Source organism: Anastrepha obliqua, chromosome 1 (assembly GCF_027943255.1).
Source record: "Anastrepha obliqua isolate idAnaObli1 chromosome 1, idAnaObli1_1.0, whole genome shotgun sequence".
In the NCBI taxonomy this organism is placed as follows: Eukaryota; Metazoa; Arthropoda; class Insecta; order Diptera; family Tephritidae; genus Anastrepha; species Anastrepha obliqua.
Window position 1 is genome coordinate 152,805,862 of NC_072892.1, and position 19,959 is coordinate 152,825,820.

The window sequence follows — 19,959 nt, forward strand, 5'->3', positions numbered from 1 at the left end:
TAAATGGCTTTGGGTTTCTCTTCAGCTCAAATATGGCAATTTTGCTTATTGACGTAGTCATTAAACTGAAAATGGGCCTTATTGTTGAACAAAAGTGGTGCCCTGAGCGCGGGACGAATTCTTTTCACAGAGCGTCGATTTTCGTAATTCAATTGCACGATTTGTGAACGTTCTTGAAGCGTGATGAAATTTCAATGAATATTAAAAAAACTATCTACTTAGTTTGACAGTAGTCACGCGTGATCAGTCAAAAAACTCTTTGGAAAAAGTACCTCTAATCTGATCACCCTTTATGAGCGTACCTGCATTTTTAAATAAGCAATTATATTAAACTTTTATATTGAATGCACCCTTACTAATCAAAATATTCTGTATTTCTTTTGCAGTCCAACTTAATCAACTACCAGCTGTTCCCAAACTTTTTTGATTGAGTTGCCCAAGTTAGAAGCGTGCACGCAGAAAAGCAGAAATAACAATTAAGTAACATATGGCCAGCACACAAAAGAGAGATTCATATAGTTCCTTAATAGAGAAAAGCATCGCTAATATAAATACAGATTAAAAGTAATATTAAAAATAAGCAGAGCAAAAGTTATTTTACAGCAAACAAAAGCACCAAAGAACACAGCTGCTTAATAGTAAAATGCAGCATAACAAGAAAGTGAAGCTGAGATTTTTCCTAAGAATTAGCAAACTTAAAATGCAACAGCCCGCCGTCAGTAGCAAGTAAATCAGAAAACGATCATCAATTACCTGCTTAACAGCAGGTGTACAGTGTACAAGTGAATCGACAGGATAACCAGGCGCTGGGCATCAGGATAAGAAACACAACGGGTTGCTTGTTAGCCACAAACACTTGAGCGACGCTGAGCTTGTTGGCTGCTGCACGAGTGTAAGTGGAAAAACGACAAGACAAAGAAATTGGATTATAAGTAGAGATACGTTGAGCACAGTAAAAACAGTTGTTGACAGTGTGGGAATGTGTGGCTGGTAGAGTCGGGCAGTAACAAGCCGGAAGCATTAGGGCGTTACGCATAGCAAATTATGAGCTCACAAATGTCAATCACTTGAGTTGAATAGAGGCGCTGGAAGCGACAAATTCAAATATCCCTGTGCATGTATCCCATTTACGGACCAATTTTACAGCCGATTGAAGATAGTTTCCAGCAACTAGATGACAAGTTGAACGGTACGCACTAATGCGCATACACACAGATATACTAAATACGGACATATCTTAAATCTAGCAAAATAAGTGTGTACGTGTGTGCGTTTGTGAGTGCGTGTGCGTCATGTGAATGAACGGCTATTCAACCGGTTGTGCTCATGCCAATAATTTCCTCAACCAATTACATGTATGAGCACAACAACAACATAAACAACAGCAGCAACAGCAACTGCAATAGCAAGAACGTTTCAGATACCCAATTCAAAATGACAGATGTGTCACATACAGTTGCAACAACAGCAACAGCAACAGCAACAACAGGTACTACAACATCTCCGGTTGCTACGGCAGCAGATGCTAACGTATCTTCTGGCTCCTTGCCCAACCGTAAAGTTGGCTCTATCGATGACCCAGCTGACAGCATAAATAAATCCTTTACAAATGGGGATGGCCATCACGCAGAGAAATTGACTTCATTTATAAAAACTGATAAGCAACACTTGAGTCAAAACAACAATGAGGGAGCAGTTGGCAGTGACGGCATGGCAACCAGCTTGACCAGCAATCGTTCGGTTCAATCACCTACAACTGCCATGGCAGTTCAACGTGGGCGCACACAATCCACGGACAATGGCAGCATCACGGCCAGCACAACTAATTCGATTTCCGCTTGCGATATGGCAACGTTAATGCATTCCAGCAACAACAGCGCAGCCAATACGGCGCTCAACTCACCGGTAAGTTGCTGCAGTCCGACAGTGAATTCGACGGCGACGACAGCAGCAACAGCCGCGGCGGCAGCGTGCAATAATGGAGGCAAGGTAGCGCGTCGTGAGGCCACACAGCAAGAAGTAGACGAGGTGGCGCGTTTGTTCGAGGAGAAACCGGAAGCATTCGAGAAATGGCTGATGGAGCGTGCGCCACCAGAGGCGCTGGCACGATTGCACGAATTCATCGATTCACGAAAACCGCCAAAGCGGCCGTCAGTGACGTCCGATATATTTCAGCAATGGATGGCAGCGTCGCCGGTACCGGTAAGTCGGTTAAATTTATGCACATACATGCATTTATAGTCAAAAAAAAGTTCTGTTTGTAGCGGGTGTTTTTTTTAGACGTATAGAACTTGCGATATGATTTACTAAAAAAACTTTTCCCAAAACAAACTTTTATTTTTTTTTTTTTTTACATTTTTGTTTAGTATGGCTGGCAATTTACAATGCAAGTAACTACTTGTACTTGAATAATATTTATGAATTGAGGAAATTTATTTCCAAAATTCGCCTTCAAAGCCGCAAGCAGTGCTTTAAAGTTATGTGAATGAGCGAAATTGTATTTGGAGTGAATTTTCTCGGACGAATCTCCATACTCCGAAAGGTCCCGCTTGCGGTAGTTTACAATGGTGAAGATGCCACGGATCCATAGTTTTTTTCAAAACTGAAGATTGTGCCATGATTGCCTTTAATGAGGGGAGCAGCAAAGGCAATTAATGCGTGAATTTTGTTCATTATTAATTCTCATTTATTTCAAATCTAAAACACAGTAGTCGATTTTACAGACATCTTAAAGCTAATATGAGCTTAATTTACTAAATACAATTAATAATAAAAAAAACAAGGAGTTTAAAAACTCATAAAATTCTTTTTTAACATCGAAAGGCAAGCGAAATATAACTCAGGATTTCATTAAATTCTCTAAGTGAGCGGGCAATATAAGTATTTTGTGCATAATTCGTGTTAAGCAATTTTAGATGGGTGTTACGTGAGTTCTAGTAGGAATATGAAAGTTAATGTCCCGTAACGGAGATGAACAATCAATTAACTACACTAAAAAAGACGTTGAGAATGAAGACCTCTCTTGACTGAGGAGGACTTGAGGAATGTAAATAAAATAAAATCTAACGGGAGTTATAGGAAGAGATATGATTTGATAATTTTAGCGAACTGAATAGTTTCTGTGCACGCTCAATGCTCTTAATTACTAATTAGCGGCAAAGCCTCCAGAAAAATGTTTCTTACGTATTCTAATCAAGAGCGAGGAAATGAAATGAACAATTATTTGAGAGGTAGTGTAAGAGTACGAGTAGTGTTAGCTGCGCATGTCACAGAGAATGTAAAGATCCCGATATCCCAATCGTCGACGACAGAATAGTCGTTCCGCTACCCGACCATGACGACGTGAAAATAGCGATAAAGCGGCTAAAGAACAACAAAGCCGCGGGCGCCGACGGACTGCCGGCTGAGCTATTCAAACATGGCGGATGAAAGCATGCCTGCCGATTGGAATTTATGTGTGCTCTGTCCAATCTACAAGAAGTGTGATACTGCAATCTGTGCCAATTACCGCGGGATTAGTCTACTAAATATCGCCTATAAGGTTCTAGCGAGCGTATTGTGTGAAAAGCTGAAGCCCACCGTCAACCAACTGGTCGGCTCTTATCAGTGTGGCTTTAGACCTGGAAAGTCCACCACTGACCAAATATTCACAATACGCCAATTCTTGAAAAAGAACCATGAAAGGAGAATCGACACAAATCATCTTTTCGTCGATTTCAAAGCTGAATTCGACAGTACGAAAAGGAGTTATTTGTATGCCGCAATGTCTGAATTTGGTATCCCCGCAAAACTAACACGGCTATGCAAAACTAATATGGCGTGACTCAATACCAGCAGCGTCATCAGAATGGGGTAGGACCTCTCCGAGCCGTGTGATATCAAACGAGGTTTCAGACAGGGTGATTCGCTGTCGTGTGACTTCTTCAACCTGATGTTGGAGAGGATCGTATGAGCCGCAGAACTTAATCGTTCAGGCACAATATTTTATAAGAGCGTACAATTGATAGCGCATGCTGATAATATTGACATAATCGGTCTTAACAACCTCGCTGTTAGTTCTGCCTTCTCCAAACTGGATAAAGAGGCAAAGCGAATGGCACTCGCGTATCGGTACCCACGTCACTGTTGACAGTTATAATTTCGAGGTAGTAAGAGACTTCGTTCATCTAGGAACCAGTATTAACACCTATAACACTGTCAGCCTGGAAATCCAACAAGTGCTACTTTGGAGTAAGTAGGCAACTGAGTAGTAAAGTCCTCTCTCGACGAACAAAACAAACACTCTATAAGACTCTCATCATGCCCGTCCTAACGTATGGAGCACAAGCATGGACGATGACAACATCCGATGAAGCGACGCTTGGAGTGTTTGAGAGAAAGATTCTGCGTAAGATTTTTGGACCTTTGCACGTTGGCAACGACGAATATCGCAGACGATGGAACGATGAGCTGTATGAGCTTTACGACGTCATAGACATAGCGCAGCGAATAAAGATTCAGCGGCTACGCTGGCTGGGTCATGTCGTCCGAATGGATACAAACGCTCCGGCTTTGAAAGTATTCGATGCGGCACCCGCTGGTGCTAACAGAGGAAGAGGAAGGCCTCCTATGGGTTAGAGAGATCAGATAAAGAAGGACTTGTCGTGTGTCCAACTGGCGCCGGTTAGCACGAGAACGAAACGACTGGTGCGCTTTGTTAAACTCGTCCAAAATCGCGTAAGCGTTTATCGTGTCAATTAAGAAGAAGAGTAGGTCAACCATTACGCTATTTCAACCAAATACTGAAAATTCTCTACTTTCTTCACTAAGGATAGATTTCTAAACTAACATTTGACATACCGATAAACCCATTTTCGTATTCTCACCAGCACTAAAAACATTTTATATAACTCGACAAATTCATGGAATCCCACTAGCAACTTTCATGGATTACTGAGAATAGTTTCAGCTATTAATAAGAAAAATTAAAAAAACCTCGAAAAAAAAAATTTAACCAACAATTTAATTAAGAATATGTTTCAAACTTAAACTTAAAAATTTGTTTCAATTTAATTGATGGTCATAGTTTCAACCATAAGTATCATAAAAAGAAAATCATACATTACTAAACATAGTTTCATCTATTAGTAAACAAATCTAGAAAAATTCTGAAAAAAAATAAATATAGAAAATTTATATTAAAAGTTTTTCCCAAAAAACCACTTCTGGATCACTGAACATAATTTCAGTTATTAGTAAAAAGCTTCCGAAAACACTTCGATAAAAATTTTTTTTTCACAAAAAATTTAATAAATAAAGTACCATAAATATTCCAAAAAAAAAAATTTCATCGATTACTCAGCACAGCTATTAATAAAAAAAGTTAGAAAATTCTCTGAAAAAAAAATTTCATGGTTTACTGGGCATAGTTGCTGGGCATAAAATTGTATAACAAATTAAAATATACAAAAATAGTTAACAATATTGAAAGGATTTTCCAAAAAAAAAAATCTTTTCAAACAAATTTTCTAGATCACTGAGCATATTTTCAACTATTAGTAACAAACTTCCACAAAAAATTTTTTTTATTAAAAATAAACTATAAAAAAGATTTTCCAAAAAAAATCATAGATTACTAAGCACTATTAATAAAAAAATGAAAAAAAAAACACTCTAACAAAACTTTTTTTTTTTTGATAAAAAAGTGTAAAAAAAAACTTAAAATTTTTTGCATAAAAGCGAATTTTAAATTTTTCCCAAAAAAACAATTTGAATTATAAGTACAAATATTCAGTGCTTCTATAAATATTCTTTTTTCACAAATAAATTAATAAAAATACTAAATAAATATAATATTTAAAAAAAAATTTGCATAGATTACTTTAACAAAAATATTTAACAATATTAAAAGAATTTTCCAAAAAAAAAAAACAAAATCATAGATTACTGAGTTTCAGCTATTAATAAACAAATTTAGAGAAAGCTCCCAGAAAACTAAAATAAAAAACTAAAAATTCCTTCCAAACAAATTTTCTGGATCACTGAGCATAGTTTCTACTATTAGTAAAAAACTTGGACGAACATTTTTTTTTTATAAAAATATAATATTAAAAAGATTTTCCAAAAAAGCTTTCAGAGATTACTGAGCATAGTTTCAGCTATTAATAAAAACAAAATGTAAAAAACTCGAATATACTTTTTTTACGAAAAATTGTCAAAAAAATTTAAATTTTTTTTTCAAAAAAGCATGGGCATAGTTTCATCTGTTAATGAAAAAATTTAGAAAAAACTCCAACAAAAAATAAATAAAAAACTTAATAATTACAAATTTTTTTCCAAAAAATCGTCTGAATCACTGAGCATAGTTTCAGCTATCAGTAAAAAACTTTAGGAAAAACTTTGATTAAACAAAAAATTTTTTCACAAAATATTTAACAAAAATAAATGCAATGAACTAGAAGAGAGCGAAACTCTTGAACGCCTTCTATGGACCTGCCCTGCATTAGCTTGAACCAGATTAAAATGCTTAGGAGTTTTACAATATGAGAAGTGAGAGTACCTCTCGGGGATAGAGCTCCAAAGTTTACTTAGATTCGCAAAAGACGCAGACGTATTACAAGATGTCTACCACAAAGAAACGTAAGGGTCTAGCTCCATCTGGTAACACTAAGGATCATTAGGTCTATGTGATGGCTTTCAGCCAGCCAGGTCAACCTAACCTAACCTAACCTAATAAAAATAAAATAATAAAATAAAAATAGATACAAATATTTACAAAACAAATTAAAGAAACAAAAAAAAAATCAAAGATTATTGAGCATAGAAGCAACTATTAATAAAAAAATTGAGAAATAAACTCTAACAAAAAAATTTTTTGGACGAAAAATTGTAGAACAAAATCCAAATTTTTTCCACAAAATTAGTAAAAACCTTTAGAAAAAACTTCAACAAAAAATTTAATAAAAATATTAAAAATATTTTCCAAAAAAAAAAAAAAATCATAGATTACTGAGCATAGTATCAGTTATTAATAAAACAATTTTAACAAAAAAATTTAAATAAAACAAGTTTTTAAATTAAAAATTTGTTCCAGAATTTTTTTTAGGAAATTTATAAAAATGTTAAAAATATCCGAGATAATTAATTTTAAAAACTCCATACCAATATTTCCAACATTAAATAAATTTTAAAATTATTGATTTTTTTTTTAATCTTCCTACTTATTTCTTATTATATGCAAGTCATAAAAATGAAAAAGATACATTTTATACGTTTACATAATAATTAACTTATTATTATTTTTCTTAGTTAATAATTTAATTTAAATTGAATGACTTACTTTATGATTTACTAGTGAAATAAAATAACTTATCTTAAAGGAAAAAGTTAATTGTGGTACTTAATTAACAACTGTAGTTTATGCACCCTCCATCGGTGTATTGCGCTTCATCTTTCATTTTCTCATGTTTGGCTTTCAATTTCATCATTTTATTCTCTCATTAATCGTTAATTATTATTTGACACTCAACTCAACGGTGCACAGTGCTACGATTTCAACGAAAAATGAACAAATTTCTAGCATTCAATTTCAACATAATTAGACAAAATACTAATTGATAAAAATCTGTAAAGATAGGCGCTATAAAAACATAACTCGACCGGTGCAAAATTTCAAAGCTGTTTGCGTACAACGAGAAATTTATGATGCTGAATAAAAAAAAGGAAAAAAAAACTAAAACGCTTAAACAAACATTTTTGAGTTGTATAAACATATATTACCAGGTGGCTCAAAATTAATCATCCAAATTTAGTTGTGACTTACTTTATATTCTATGGCACTGTGCTTTGTTCTCAAAAACAGGCGGCGTAAAATTAATCACCCATTTTTGTTTTTGCTAGCTTTTTTACTAAATAAAAAAAAATTATTTGAAGTGATAGAAATATTTATCTGGACCTTTACGCGCTCCATTGTTTGTCTGTTTGTTCCCAAGTATCAAATTTGATTAACGCTACGCCATCTTGTATTTTACTGTGGTGTTCACGAAAAGTTGAATAACCCATGCAGTTTTTAGCCCCTTTTCCTCTTAACAAGCTTATTTTTAACACACTTTTATTAGGTCGGGTTGTATGCATGTATGTATGTATGTATGTATGTATGTATGTATGTAATGGAATCTTTGAGTTTAATTTTCACTGGCTTCTAAGAATCTGATCGACTTGAAATCTTGCACACCTATCAAGGACCGATGACAATGCAATAATTTGATAAAAGTTTTCGATTATCCTTATTAGGATTGCCAGGATTAATATTTTCTTTTTTTTACTGTGGGCAAAAAGTAAGGTGAATTTGGTTGTAAACGAAAGAAGTTCTTCATCCCGATTACTTCTTTATCACGGCCGATAACTGCATAGCTTTAGACTCACAGTCGATAAGAAAGGAATTAAATATAACACGAATATATCGAATCATTTATTCACTGACTGCAATGATAACAATAATTTTCATTCATAATAAAAAAAAAATAGTTTAAAGAAACTAAAAAACACGCTTTTTTGCTAATCGAACTAAAAAGTAGAAAATAAATTTTAATGACAAAGAGACCTATAATGAAGTAATAGCAAATCGATCGATCAGTCATAGTCAACTACCTCAGAACAAAATTATAACAAAAATTAAGACACAAATAGAATAATTAACACACTTTTATTAGCTCGGATTGTATGTATGTAACGGAATCTTTGCATGTATGTAACGGCATTTTTGTGCGGTGGCTGTTTTTACACTGGAGTAAATATTATTCATTTTTAAATCGTAAGTGGGATGTGATAAAGTAAAAGCTCGCATGTCCATTAATCCACAAAATTTTGCTGCACCTTTTAACTCTAAGCCGAGGACTCTCATGACAAATAACAATAGTCGATTTATTTCATAAGAGTGCGCTACCGAAGGACTAGAATTTATGTTACGATCTGCACATTTACCACACTGCAAAATAATTTTAAAACCCAGTTCTCGTTCAGAAGTAGTTTGAAACTTAATATTTCTGTTACAGATCTTACATTTCACATATTCAGAAATTTCTGCAAACACTGTTTTAAAATTTAAAATGCGATATTCAACAACTCATCCATTTCAGTTGTTTTTGGATTAAAAACATTTTTGCGCTTTTTTGTTCTCGACTTACGTATGCTAAGAGATTTTCTCATTTCTCTAAAAGACATCATTTTCACGAAAAAATTACAGAAAAAATATGAATGAACTCACAAGTTTACTGCTTGGCTTAGCTGCTTATAGTGATTACCACTCTTAAATATTTTTCAGTTTGAGGAGAGAAAAATAAAAATTTACCTTTCAGTTATAAAAAACCAATAACACGCTGTTGCTTTACGCATCTAAAAATCAATTAGAAGGAAATATTTACAATAGGCAGGTGCATAAAAGGGACAGAGTTCCAGATAAGCGCTGCCGCTCAAGCACTCTGAAACGTCTTTTCAAATTTACGTGTAATTTCCAAAAATATTCACCGGAATGATACGAGTATTAAATGTTCTGTGTGTATTCTTGAACATATGTACATTAAGAAAAAAAATCAAAAAATCGATTGTTTGAAAATTCTAACTGTATATAACCCCTTAAGTAGGAGTTAGAGGGCTAAGTTATACTCCAAATTAATTAACAAAATTTTATTATACATAGAAATCTGAGCATAGATATTTTAGTTGAAGTCGTTTTATGTTTGGTATTTTCGATAAATTAATTGCACTTTCGACTCAAATGATTAAAAATAAAAAACTTGATAATAAAATTATAACGACGCTTGAAAAAATCAGACTCTTTGACGTAGTCTGTCTTCGGCAAAGTTGGTCTGGCCCAATATAGGCTGGCTCTGCTTGCTTGAATAGCTTCGATAGCTATCAAAAATCAACAGAAAAATACTAAAATATATAAAATGAGAACAAGTGAAAACTTTGCTTGATGCTCTTGACCCACTGTGCAGTGCAACGCTAAACACTTAATATCTGCTGTAAAATTTACTACGTGAAATGATGTACATTGACGGGCGCGCTATAATTTTTGACAAAACTGTGCTCTTGAAAATAAGTGAAGGAGAAAAATCATTAAAATTACACCTTTCCTATGGCGAAAGGGCCTCATTATAGTGCTGTTGCAGCAACTTAACCAATAAAACAATAACAATGCCCTTAACGTTAAGCAACTCGTTTTAACCATAACTACTTGCCGTCAGAAATTTTTCATCCGTAGTAGCAACAAAATTCGTCGCATATGGAAGAAGAAGAAAAGTAGTATTTACTGCTGCGCAACGCTTTTCACTCCAACTGTTTTGTACGAACATCGCGCCCGTATGTATATACTTACATTATCGTTATAATTTTAAATACGTACCCATTTTCATAAATGATGCCCATCGAGTTGTATAAGTTGCCAGCTGTTGATGTTTGCTAATATACTTGGCATGTTGCCAGTTGTTGGCTTGGTGTGCGGCTTAATGTAGTTTCTTGCTTACTGCGTTCTTCACCATCCACTGCGGTTTATGGCACTTTCGACCAGTCCATAGTTTACGTACGTATGTACTTTAGTTACAAATTGGTTACGAGATTCATAAATTTTATTCGTAGATTTTATGGTTTGTTCGCGTAGAGTTCTTCAGCCAGTTTTTATGGTCTCGGTAGATAGTTTTAAATTAAAACATCTGCTAAGTGGCATGTTAACATTTTCCTTCGCAAACAAATGTGCACACATACCTACACAATGTCATTGGCATTTCCGAAACTTGCAAAGGATGCTTAAATTATTTAAAATTTGCTAAAGTTTATAAGAGTACTTGAGCGTAAATTGATAGGCATCATAACCGCAAAAACTCAACGCGCATTAGTAAATCACATGCGTGTCCACTGCTGATGGGGGTTTTTCGAAACAGGATAAAAGGTCTAGCATGATGACGAATGCCATGCTACAATAATACACAAAAAATGTTATCGGTGGGCCCGCGCTGGAATTTGAGAAAGACGGAAGATAGGTACATACAAAGAGTAATGAGGAGTCCACATCCAAAGCAGGAAATTGTGTGAGAGGCTAACTGCTGAAATTATAAATTTAAAAAATTTTTAAACTATAATAAAGTGTGACCAATTTAGAAGTATCGGATTTTAAATTGACATGCAACAACGAAAATTCAAATTGATTGGGCGATCTTTATTATGTTTGCGTAGAACCATTCGTCACATTTATTTTTTAAAGATAATCTTTTTCAAATGTTGGCCACAACTATGCCGTAATTTGGCCATCCGTAGGCACCAATTTTGAATGACCCGCGATTCGCTGGAGGACTTCGGTCGATATCTCGTTAATAACTTGAGTAACATCTCAACTGAAGCTGGTTTATCCACAAATGATTTGGACTTTAGATACCCCACAAATAAAAGCCCAAAGGTGTGATATCGCACGATCTTGGTGGCCAAGCCACTGGTCAGAGACGAGAGATAAATTGCTCACAGAAACTACGTCGCAGTAAATCCATTAATTCCTAGGCTGTATGGCAAGTAGCGCTGTCTTGTGGAAATCAAATGTTGTGGAGATAATGGATTTGAATTTCCGGCATCCGGCATCAAAAAGTCGTTTATCATGGCTTTCATCTTTCACTATTACATTGCCACCGGCCTCGTATTTGAAGAAATATGGGCCAATGAATCCTCCAGCCGATAGGTCGCACCAAACGGTTGTTTTAAATGGATGTAATGGCTGTTCTTTAATGGTTTCGGGTTGGTTTTCAACCTGAATATGGCAATTTTGCTTCTTGAGGTAGCCATTAAGCCAAAAATGGGGCTGAGCGCGCGATGAACACTTTTCACAGAGCGTTGATTTTCGTTGTATAATTGTACGATTTGTAAATGTTATAGAGGCGAAAGTTTATCTACGATGAAATGTCAATAAATACTGAAAAAATTATGTACAGGGTGGCTGATGAAAGCCGCTACCAAAAAAAAATTGAATAACTTTTTTTCTTTTTAAGTTATCTGTTCCATTTTTGTTTTAATTTGCAGATTGATCATTAAAATTTATTAAAATGAATAACTGAGACACGCAAACAAGAATTTGGATAGTCCGCCGCTATCACGCACTGGAGTCCGTAGTTTTGGTACAGAGAGAGTACAGGCGGATGTTTGGCGGCGATCCCCCGAGCAGATGGACCATAATGAGACTGGTGAATAATTTTGCTGAGCAAGGAACAGTCGCAAGAAGGCCTTATCATCGAAACCCACCAGTTCGGACGGAGGAAACGATCGCTGCTGTAGCTGCAGCTATACAAAGCAATCCAAGGGTTTCAACAAGAAGCTTATCTGCTCAACTTGGTGTCAGCCGACAGTCTTTGCAAACAATAATGCACAAAGATTTAGACTTATTTCCCTACAAAATTTAAATGGTTAACAAACTGAATGCAGCAGACTTGCCGATTCGCTTGGAATTTTGCCAGAAGATCCTGCAAATGGTGGAAGAAGACCAAAACATGTTAAACTGCCTTTTCATGTCTGATGAGGCCCATTTCGATTTAAACGGCAATGTGAACAAACAAAATTGTCGAATATGGAGTACTTCTAACGCACAGATACTCCACGAGACGGAATTGCATCCTCTTCGCGTGACAGTGTGGTGTGCGGTTTCTTCACGCTGTATTGTCGGGCCTTATTTTTTTGAAGAAAATGGTCACACCGTTACGGTTACTGGAGACCGTTATTTGAAAATGCTGAAAGAATTTTTCTATCCAGAACTACGCCGAAAGAGAATTCCTTTCAACTCTGTGTGGTTTTAACAAGATGGGGCAACGTCTCACATAGCCCAGACTGTTATGACAGAGTTGCGACTAAAATTTCCCAATAAACTGATTTCAAGAAACTCCGAATTTTGTTGGCCCCCCAGGTCGCCTGACCTTACTGCACCTGACTTTTTCTTGTGGGGTTTATGTAAACAAGAAGTAATCTGTCAAAAAACGCTATTGAAAAAAGTACCTTCAATCTCTGCCCTTTACTAGCAAGCAATGTATTTTTATAAAACAATAAATGTATTATAAATAATAAGTTACTAGCGTACGCAGCTTCCAGGACTAGTGGACTATGCCCTCTCGCCTGCAATTGTCATTGTTCACGACCCTCCTACCCTGAAGGCAAGAGTGGGAACGAAACGGTGTAAGACAGGGTGACAGGTGAGTCCATCCTTGTATACACAGATGGCTCAGAGGGTGTAGTGTGAGCGGAGCTATATATGGTACTCCAAACATCTGGGAATCTACTTCAATGTTCGGCTTCCTGAATCTGCGGAGGATTCGGCTGCCCGCTGGGGATCTCCTTCTTTGCCAGTGTCTTTCAGGCTGAATCGATGGCGATAAGAAAAGTCGTGATACTGGTGGAAAGTGATGCGATGCCTGAAGATGATATCTAAATTTTTTTGGTAGACTATGACATGCCGCACATCTCTTAACGAGATAGGTAATCCATTTCACGTAAAAACATGGGGTTCCTTGCCTTTGGAACATTGAAGGGAACTTCGTGCCTAAACTAGCGAGACTTGGCACCAAGTTGACTTATCAATACACAGACAGTAGTAAGCTACATATTTTTCAGAAAATTGTAACAGTAGCGAATGCAAGATGCCATAACAAAATCGCCCCACAATTGCCTAATGGGTAGACACGCCCAGAGGTTGGGCGAACAGGAAGAGAAAGAGATTGCCTGTGCCACTGTCCTGGTCTACTCGTACCGAGATTTACTATTCTAGGTAGATCGTTTTTTAATGAGTTGGAAATCTCAGTATTTGAGGGATCTCCAAAAAATTTTGAAAAAATCACACTGGTTTTAGGAGAGATAAGGGCAAGTTTTCTACTTGGCATCATAGTGAGCTATGAGCCTGAGTGTGTCCTATACTGGACAACCACTACAACCTAACCTAACCTAACCTACTTCTGTTATGAATTGAAGTTATATCGCAAATAAAAAGAAAATTGCTTTACGAAGGAAGATAGCTGGGTGCGGAGATACACGCGGACGGTAGAGTAGATATTTTATATTTTTTTTTTGCATTTCATTTTGATAGTATTAAACCATAAACAATTTATAGTATAACTTTAGTACCATTGAAAAAAATTTCATTAAGTGGAAATTCAATAAATGAGTTTTAAGTACGAACAAGCAAAATGTAACGCATACGCAGTGTGGCACTTCACATGGTATTGCGTTGTGAGTGTCCAAATTGTTCTATTCATTTGAAAAAAGTCTCTTTTGGGCTTTATTAAGCGGTTAACGTTGCACAGGGATTTATTGAAAAGTTTTGATAATTTTTTTTATTTTAATAATTTTTTTATGGTAATTTACATGATGCCGCAAAATTCATCACACTATCCGAAAATGTATAATTTTTGTACAGAGCGTCGTACGTCAATCATATCTGAGAGAAGATCTATATCTTCGCAGACCACTATTACGGTGTCGAACGCTGGTGAACACGTATTGTGGTATTGATGATTAGCGTATCCGCATCTTTCGTGGCTCGTAAGTCCATGAAATTCTCAGCTTCAAGTACGTCTACTGAAGCAGTTATTCGAGATCGTCGGGATCGCTCCGCAAATTTAGTACTACAGTTTGCTACACTTTCAGGATATTCGTCGAATACGATTATGGCATTAGATTTATATTTAGATCGAACGTACGTGATGTAGTTACTGCAAATATATGAAAATGGTTCACCACGATGCCAAATTTACGCATGCCTTCATCATTGAAAAGCTATAAAGGAAATGGAGCAAATTCGTACGTAAGAAAATTCTTTTTGAGAAGTTGTGCTTTGACTGTTTTTATGTGTGGGCGGTAATCACCTTCAATTTTGGCTACCAATTCGTCCAAGGAAAACTGACACTCATCGGAATTCTGCTCAAGATAGAATAAATGAACTGCATCGCAGTATCTATCTCATTCGCATACGGACCTTTTTTTTATATTTTCAGCTGGTGGTGCTTGATACAAATCACTCACTCAATCTGCTGAAGACGCTCAACAATTGCTCGACCCCAATCATTATTATGAGCTCTAGCAAGTTCAGAAATACTATTTTTCATTGATAATGTTCGCACACTGTACACAACGCTACGCTTGCACAACCGCAATCTTGATCTTTGAACACAACCACAACAATGATCTTTGAAAGAAAATGTTGGGTGCGAGGATCCTAGTAGTAGTTGAGGTGTCGTGACATCACTTCCTCTATGCAATAATGCAGCGATTAACCTTTCATTGTTGTATCGTTTTCGACATACATCATGAACCACTATCGATTTTATTCCCGCCAAAAGTTTAACTTTACTGTCATTTCTTTTAACACTTGATTTACGAAAAGTCTCCAATCCTTTTTCCTTCACTTCAATTGTTTCATTTTCTAATAATGGATTATCGCAAATAAAACAATTTCATCATCAGAAGCCATGACTCTAAAAACATAAACTACACTGTAAAACGATAGATGTATACTGATGACTCAGTCTAAACTAGATACTTCTCTTCAGTTCTACCGACAGATGTTTCGTTGAAGGTCGAGAGAGAGAGACACTTTTCAACAAAGGCGACACATTACCCTTATACCTGCTTTTCTAAAACCTGCTATAGTAGAAGATTATTGTAGAGAAATATACGAAGAAACGTGGTGGTGTAGGTGAATATTACCTTGTGGCGCTCGTACGCCAAAAACTATTGATTTAATAAAAAAATCGTAATAACATAAAATGTAGGAAATTATCTCTAGTTTAATTTTGCATACATATGTTTTTCTCATAAAATGCGTCGGAATGGAGATATTGTAAAAAAACCGTTTTAGGCGCCATTTTTTCAATATGGCGGCGCTAACGTCGTAGATACGAGGTGGCAAAATTGAAATTCGAAAAGAGCATGCCAAAATCTATAAACATTACCTAGTTTCAAAATTCCCGGAAAACTTTCCAGGCAACTCCCTTTTTTTACCAAATGATTTTTATAAAAATTCTGACCATTTAAGAAATTTTGTTGAATTTTTTATTTTTTTAATTTGCTTGGATTTTTATTATCTTTGCAAGATTATAAAAAAGTACTATATCTAAATAAGAAACAAATAAATTGAATCGGCCATCAAATTAATTAAACTAAAAATAAAATTAATTAAATAAGTACCGAGAAATCTAGAAGCAGAAGTCAAGTTAATCAGTCTAGAAGTTAAGATGGATCGATTAGTACCAACTTTAATTAAAATAAAAGAAATCTTCTTTAATATTTAGCCAAAGCAGTATTTTTGCCAAACAAAATTAACATATTAACCGTTATTATTTGACTTGAAAAATAGACGATTACTTTCAACAGGATATATAAAATTTTTCTTCAAAAAGTTATGTGATACAAATAAAAAGCATGCACAATTCTTATAGAGAAGGTCTCGACGATCTCAAGGACATCGCTCCCGCTATAGTCGCTTCTACGTTACCAGAACGACCCGGATTTATTTATTATAAATTCGGTCAAGGATTGTCACCCCAGTAGCATACCTCAAATATGTATGGTGAATGTTTATGCTGTTACAACAACAACAATAACAACGTCTAGGACATCGACCATTTTTTGTGTACAATAATTTCTGTTTGACTTTTTTTATTTTCGAAAAATGTGACGACTGTTAGTTTGGCTCTCTGATTGTAATTTTTGTATTAGTTGCTTACAAAAAAAATAGTTTGCTATATACAAAAGTCCTCAAAAATGTTGAAGGCTATTAATATTCTGAAATTTGTTTATAAAGCAAACTGACTTAAAAATGTCAAGTGTACACGGAAATCCACTGTTTATTCGAAAAATATACATACGTAACACATGGGCTGAATAGGCCCGGGCCTAACAAAAAAAACATGTTTTTTGTTGTTGTTCAAAATTAGCTTTACTCATCAACGTAATTTCCATCTAGAGCAACGCAATCAATCCAGCGCCGCTCTAACATTTCAATACCACTTTTGGAGAACGATTTATCTTTTGCCTCAAATAGGTGGGTGTGTGCCTTTCTCAACAGTACTTCAGATACCGCCAAATGTCGTACGGTATTTAATATAATTTAGTGAGTTTTAGAAGCTGTTTATTAGCTGCCTTTTATCACAGAAAGATAACGCATATTTCTTGAGTCATAAAATATTCTTTGACGCCCGCGACTTACATATATAGTCAGAAGGAAGTTCCTGCTGAGCTTGGGTAAAAGTAACTAAATAATCAATTAATAATAATTTAATCACAAAATTTATTGTCCTAAGTACTATGGACGGCTTTGTGTAAGCCAAGTGTGTATAGCGGATTATTCAAGAAATTCCTGCGAGGAGACATTAAATTGCGGGAGAAGGAGAATTTCAATGCCAGTATTTAATTGCAGGCTATCAGATTAAATTGTGATATATGGTTTTAAAAAGGGAAGCTCTCGAGCTATCATATAAAGCCGCTTCCCTTATTGCTGTGAACTATTTACAGTAGTCATGGAGCTTTAGGCTTTAGTTCAGTGCGACATTTTCTTGAGCGACTCTCTTTTTCGTAAGACGTGACTCTATTTTATTAATTTCGTTAGCTTAATCTTGGCCAGGAAAGGATAATTTATCCGCTCTTATCAAAGAAGTAGAGGAAAGACAAAGTAGACAAGCACGCAGGCACTTCACCATTAAATTCGCATTAATTGTTCAAATGGGATTTATGTATTTTAAAAGTGTTTAATAAACTAAATTACATGATTTGTAATCCCCTTTGGTAAGTTTTCTCATGGGCAATGAAATTTAAAGTGTTTAATCAACTTTTTATACAGCATTTCTTTTTAATATGAGTGAGCCCACTCAGCCCAATATGAGTCGCTTGCACTCTGTCACTTACTTTTATTTTCGAATAGTCGAACGTGTGCTTGTAAAATTCATTCACTTAAAAAAAAAAATAAAAGCATTTAGTTGCATAGGTGTGTGTAAGCTTTTACGTACAAATGTACAAATATAACTTTTTTAAAAATACATTACTGACTTTTATTGACATTGCAACGAAAACAATCAGCAACCGGCACGTGACCTCACTTCAAAAACTTCGAAAAAGTTTTACCTGGCATTCACTGCGCGTAATTCCGCATTTCTCCCTCTTCATTTATTATTGATGACCTGTCAGTGTAACTGTCATGCGTGTATTTCGAATATCACTCATAAACTGTTGTTGAATATTTGTTTTTGTGTTTTGCAAAAGTTGTGTGGCATTGAAGATTGGTGCTCAAGTGTCTGCCGGGAAATTATTCTATTGATTTATCAGAGTGAAGGGAAATGAAATAAAATAAGAATACAAAATAGCAAAGAAAAATTCATAAATCCATAATTTTAGTTTAAATTTTAATTATGTTAGTTAATATATAATTTTGAATAAAATGTAAATTTTAATTCTCTTTTGAATTTCTGTCTGATTTTCAATTTAGGTTTTATTGAATTCTATATTTTATATTATTTTGCAAATAAGAAGAACGAAATTGATTGTTATAAAACTTAATAATTTCATAAAAAATTGACAATCCGTACCCTGCTTTACAAAGGTTTATCATAAAATAAGCAAAATAGACAACAAATTTATTTCACTGAATTTCCTTGCATTTATTATATTTTTTGTAGAATTTCGGTGAATGCTGTACTTTCGGACAGTCAATCGGTTCTAAAAGCCTTGAATAGCTTCACCTTCAAGACAAAAGTCCATGAGGGGCACAAAGGAAACGAGGAGGCAAACTTTTATAACAAAAAACAAAAAAAAAAAAAGTGCGTGTAGCGTAGTACAGATAACAGAAGTGAAACTTTCAAGGCTGGACAAAGAAAGAGGGAGAGACCCGAGAGAGAATGAGAGAGAGAGAGAAAGAATATATATCTAAATAAATTCACAACATTTGCAGAGAATACAAATAACCAAAATTTACAAAAAACGGAGAAAGGTCGACCGGTGTCGGTAAACGCCGGACACAAACCGTGGCAACAACGCGCACTACTTCGAGAGTTTATCACCCGCACAAACGCAGCGGTTCCAGGACCGCACAACGGCACAAATTACCGCAAGACAATACCAATAAATCCGACGCCGGAAAGTAGGCACCAAAAAAAACGCCAAAAAAATTGGGACCAAAAAACGCCCCAAACAGTAGGCACCAAAAATATATTTCCTACAAGTTTGCACCAACAAACAATTGCCAAGTAGTAGGCAGCCTTATTTCTTAGCAACCACAAGGAAAAACTCAGGAAAAATTCCCGAAAGTGTATCTAAGATATATATGAAGTATAGCTCTCTCTCTCCTTTTCCTCTACGTTATATCTTTTTTCTCTCGCGCGGAACGAAAACACCCAAAACGTTGCATGGCCTTGAAATTTTAGTCCCCATTCTCACTCGTCGCTCGACGCCTAAGAAGTTTCACTTCAAAAAGGGGCAAAATCTATTTTTTGGACCAACCCCATTTTTCGGCTTTAACAAAAATAATATAAAACAGGAAACCAGGGAGCACTGGAACCTTAATCACTCCAAAAAGTTTTTCAATGCCACAAATAATAAAAGTCGTGTTAACTCTCAGCGAAACATTGATGAGACTATAGAAGATTTAGTTAAAAAGAAACGAGAGCTGAGAAGGTCTTGGCAACAATATCGTTCTCCAAAATACAAGAAACTATTGTATGAATACAGAGTTAAGTTGCGTTGCGCCCTTAAAAAAGAAAAGGAGAGGCATCTTCATGATTTCCTTTCTAATCTTACTCCGACGGACCAAACAGATTACGCATTGTGGAAAGCCACAAAAAATATAAATCGGCCCATACAGTACGAATCACCAATTCGGCTAGGTAATGGTAATTGGGCACGTACGGATTCTGAAAAAGGGTGTGTATTTGCTGAACATCTGCAATCTGTCTTCACTCCCAATCAGTCTTC

General features: G+C 35.4%; 1 protein-coding gene across 1 annotated transcript in view; it reads left to right on the forward strand.

Annotated features, from left to right (window-relative positions):
* The first annotated feature begins 440 nt into the window (after window positions 1–440).
* The window catches only part of LOC129238752 (cGMP-specific 3',5'-cyclic phosphodiesterase), a 35,642-nt gene continuing 16,123 nt past the window's right edge, over window positions 441–19,959 (forward strand). Inside the window, exon 1 of the mRNA XM_054874299.1 lies at window positions 441–2,202. Coding sequence (XP_054730274.1) covers window positions 1,327–2,202 — 876 coding nt within the window. The 5' untranslated portion in view covers window positions 441–1,326. The remainder of the gene's footprint in view (window positions 2,203–19,959) is intronic.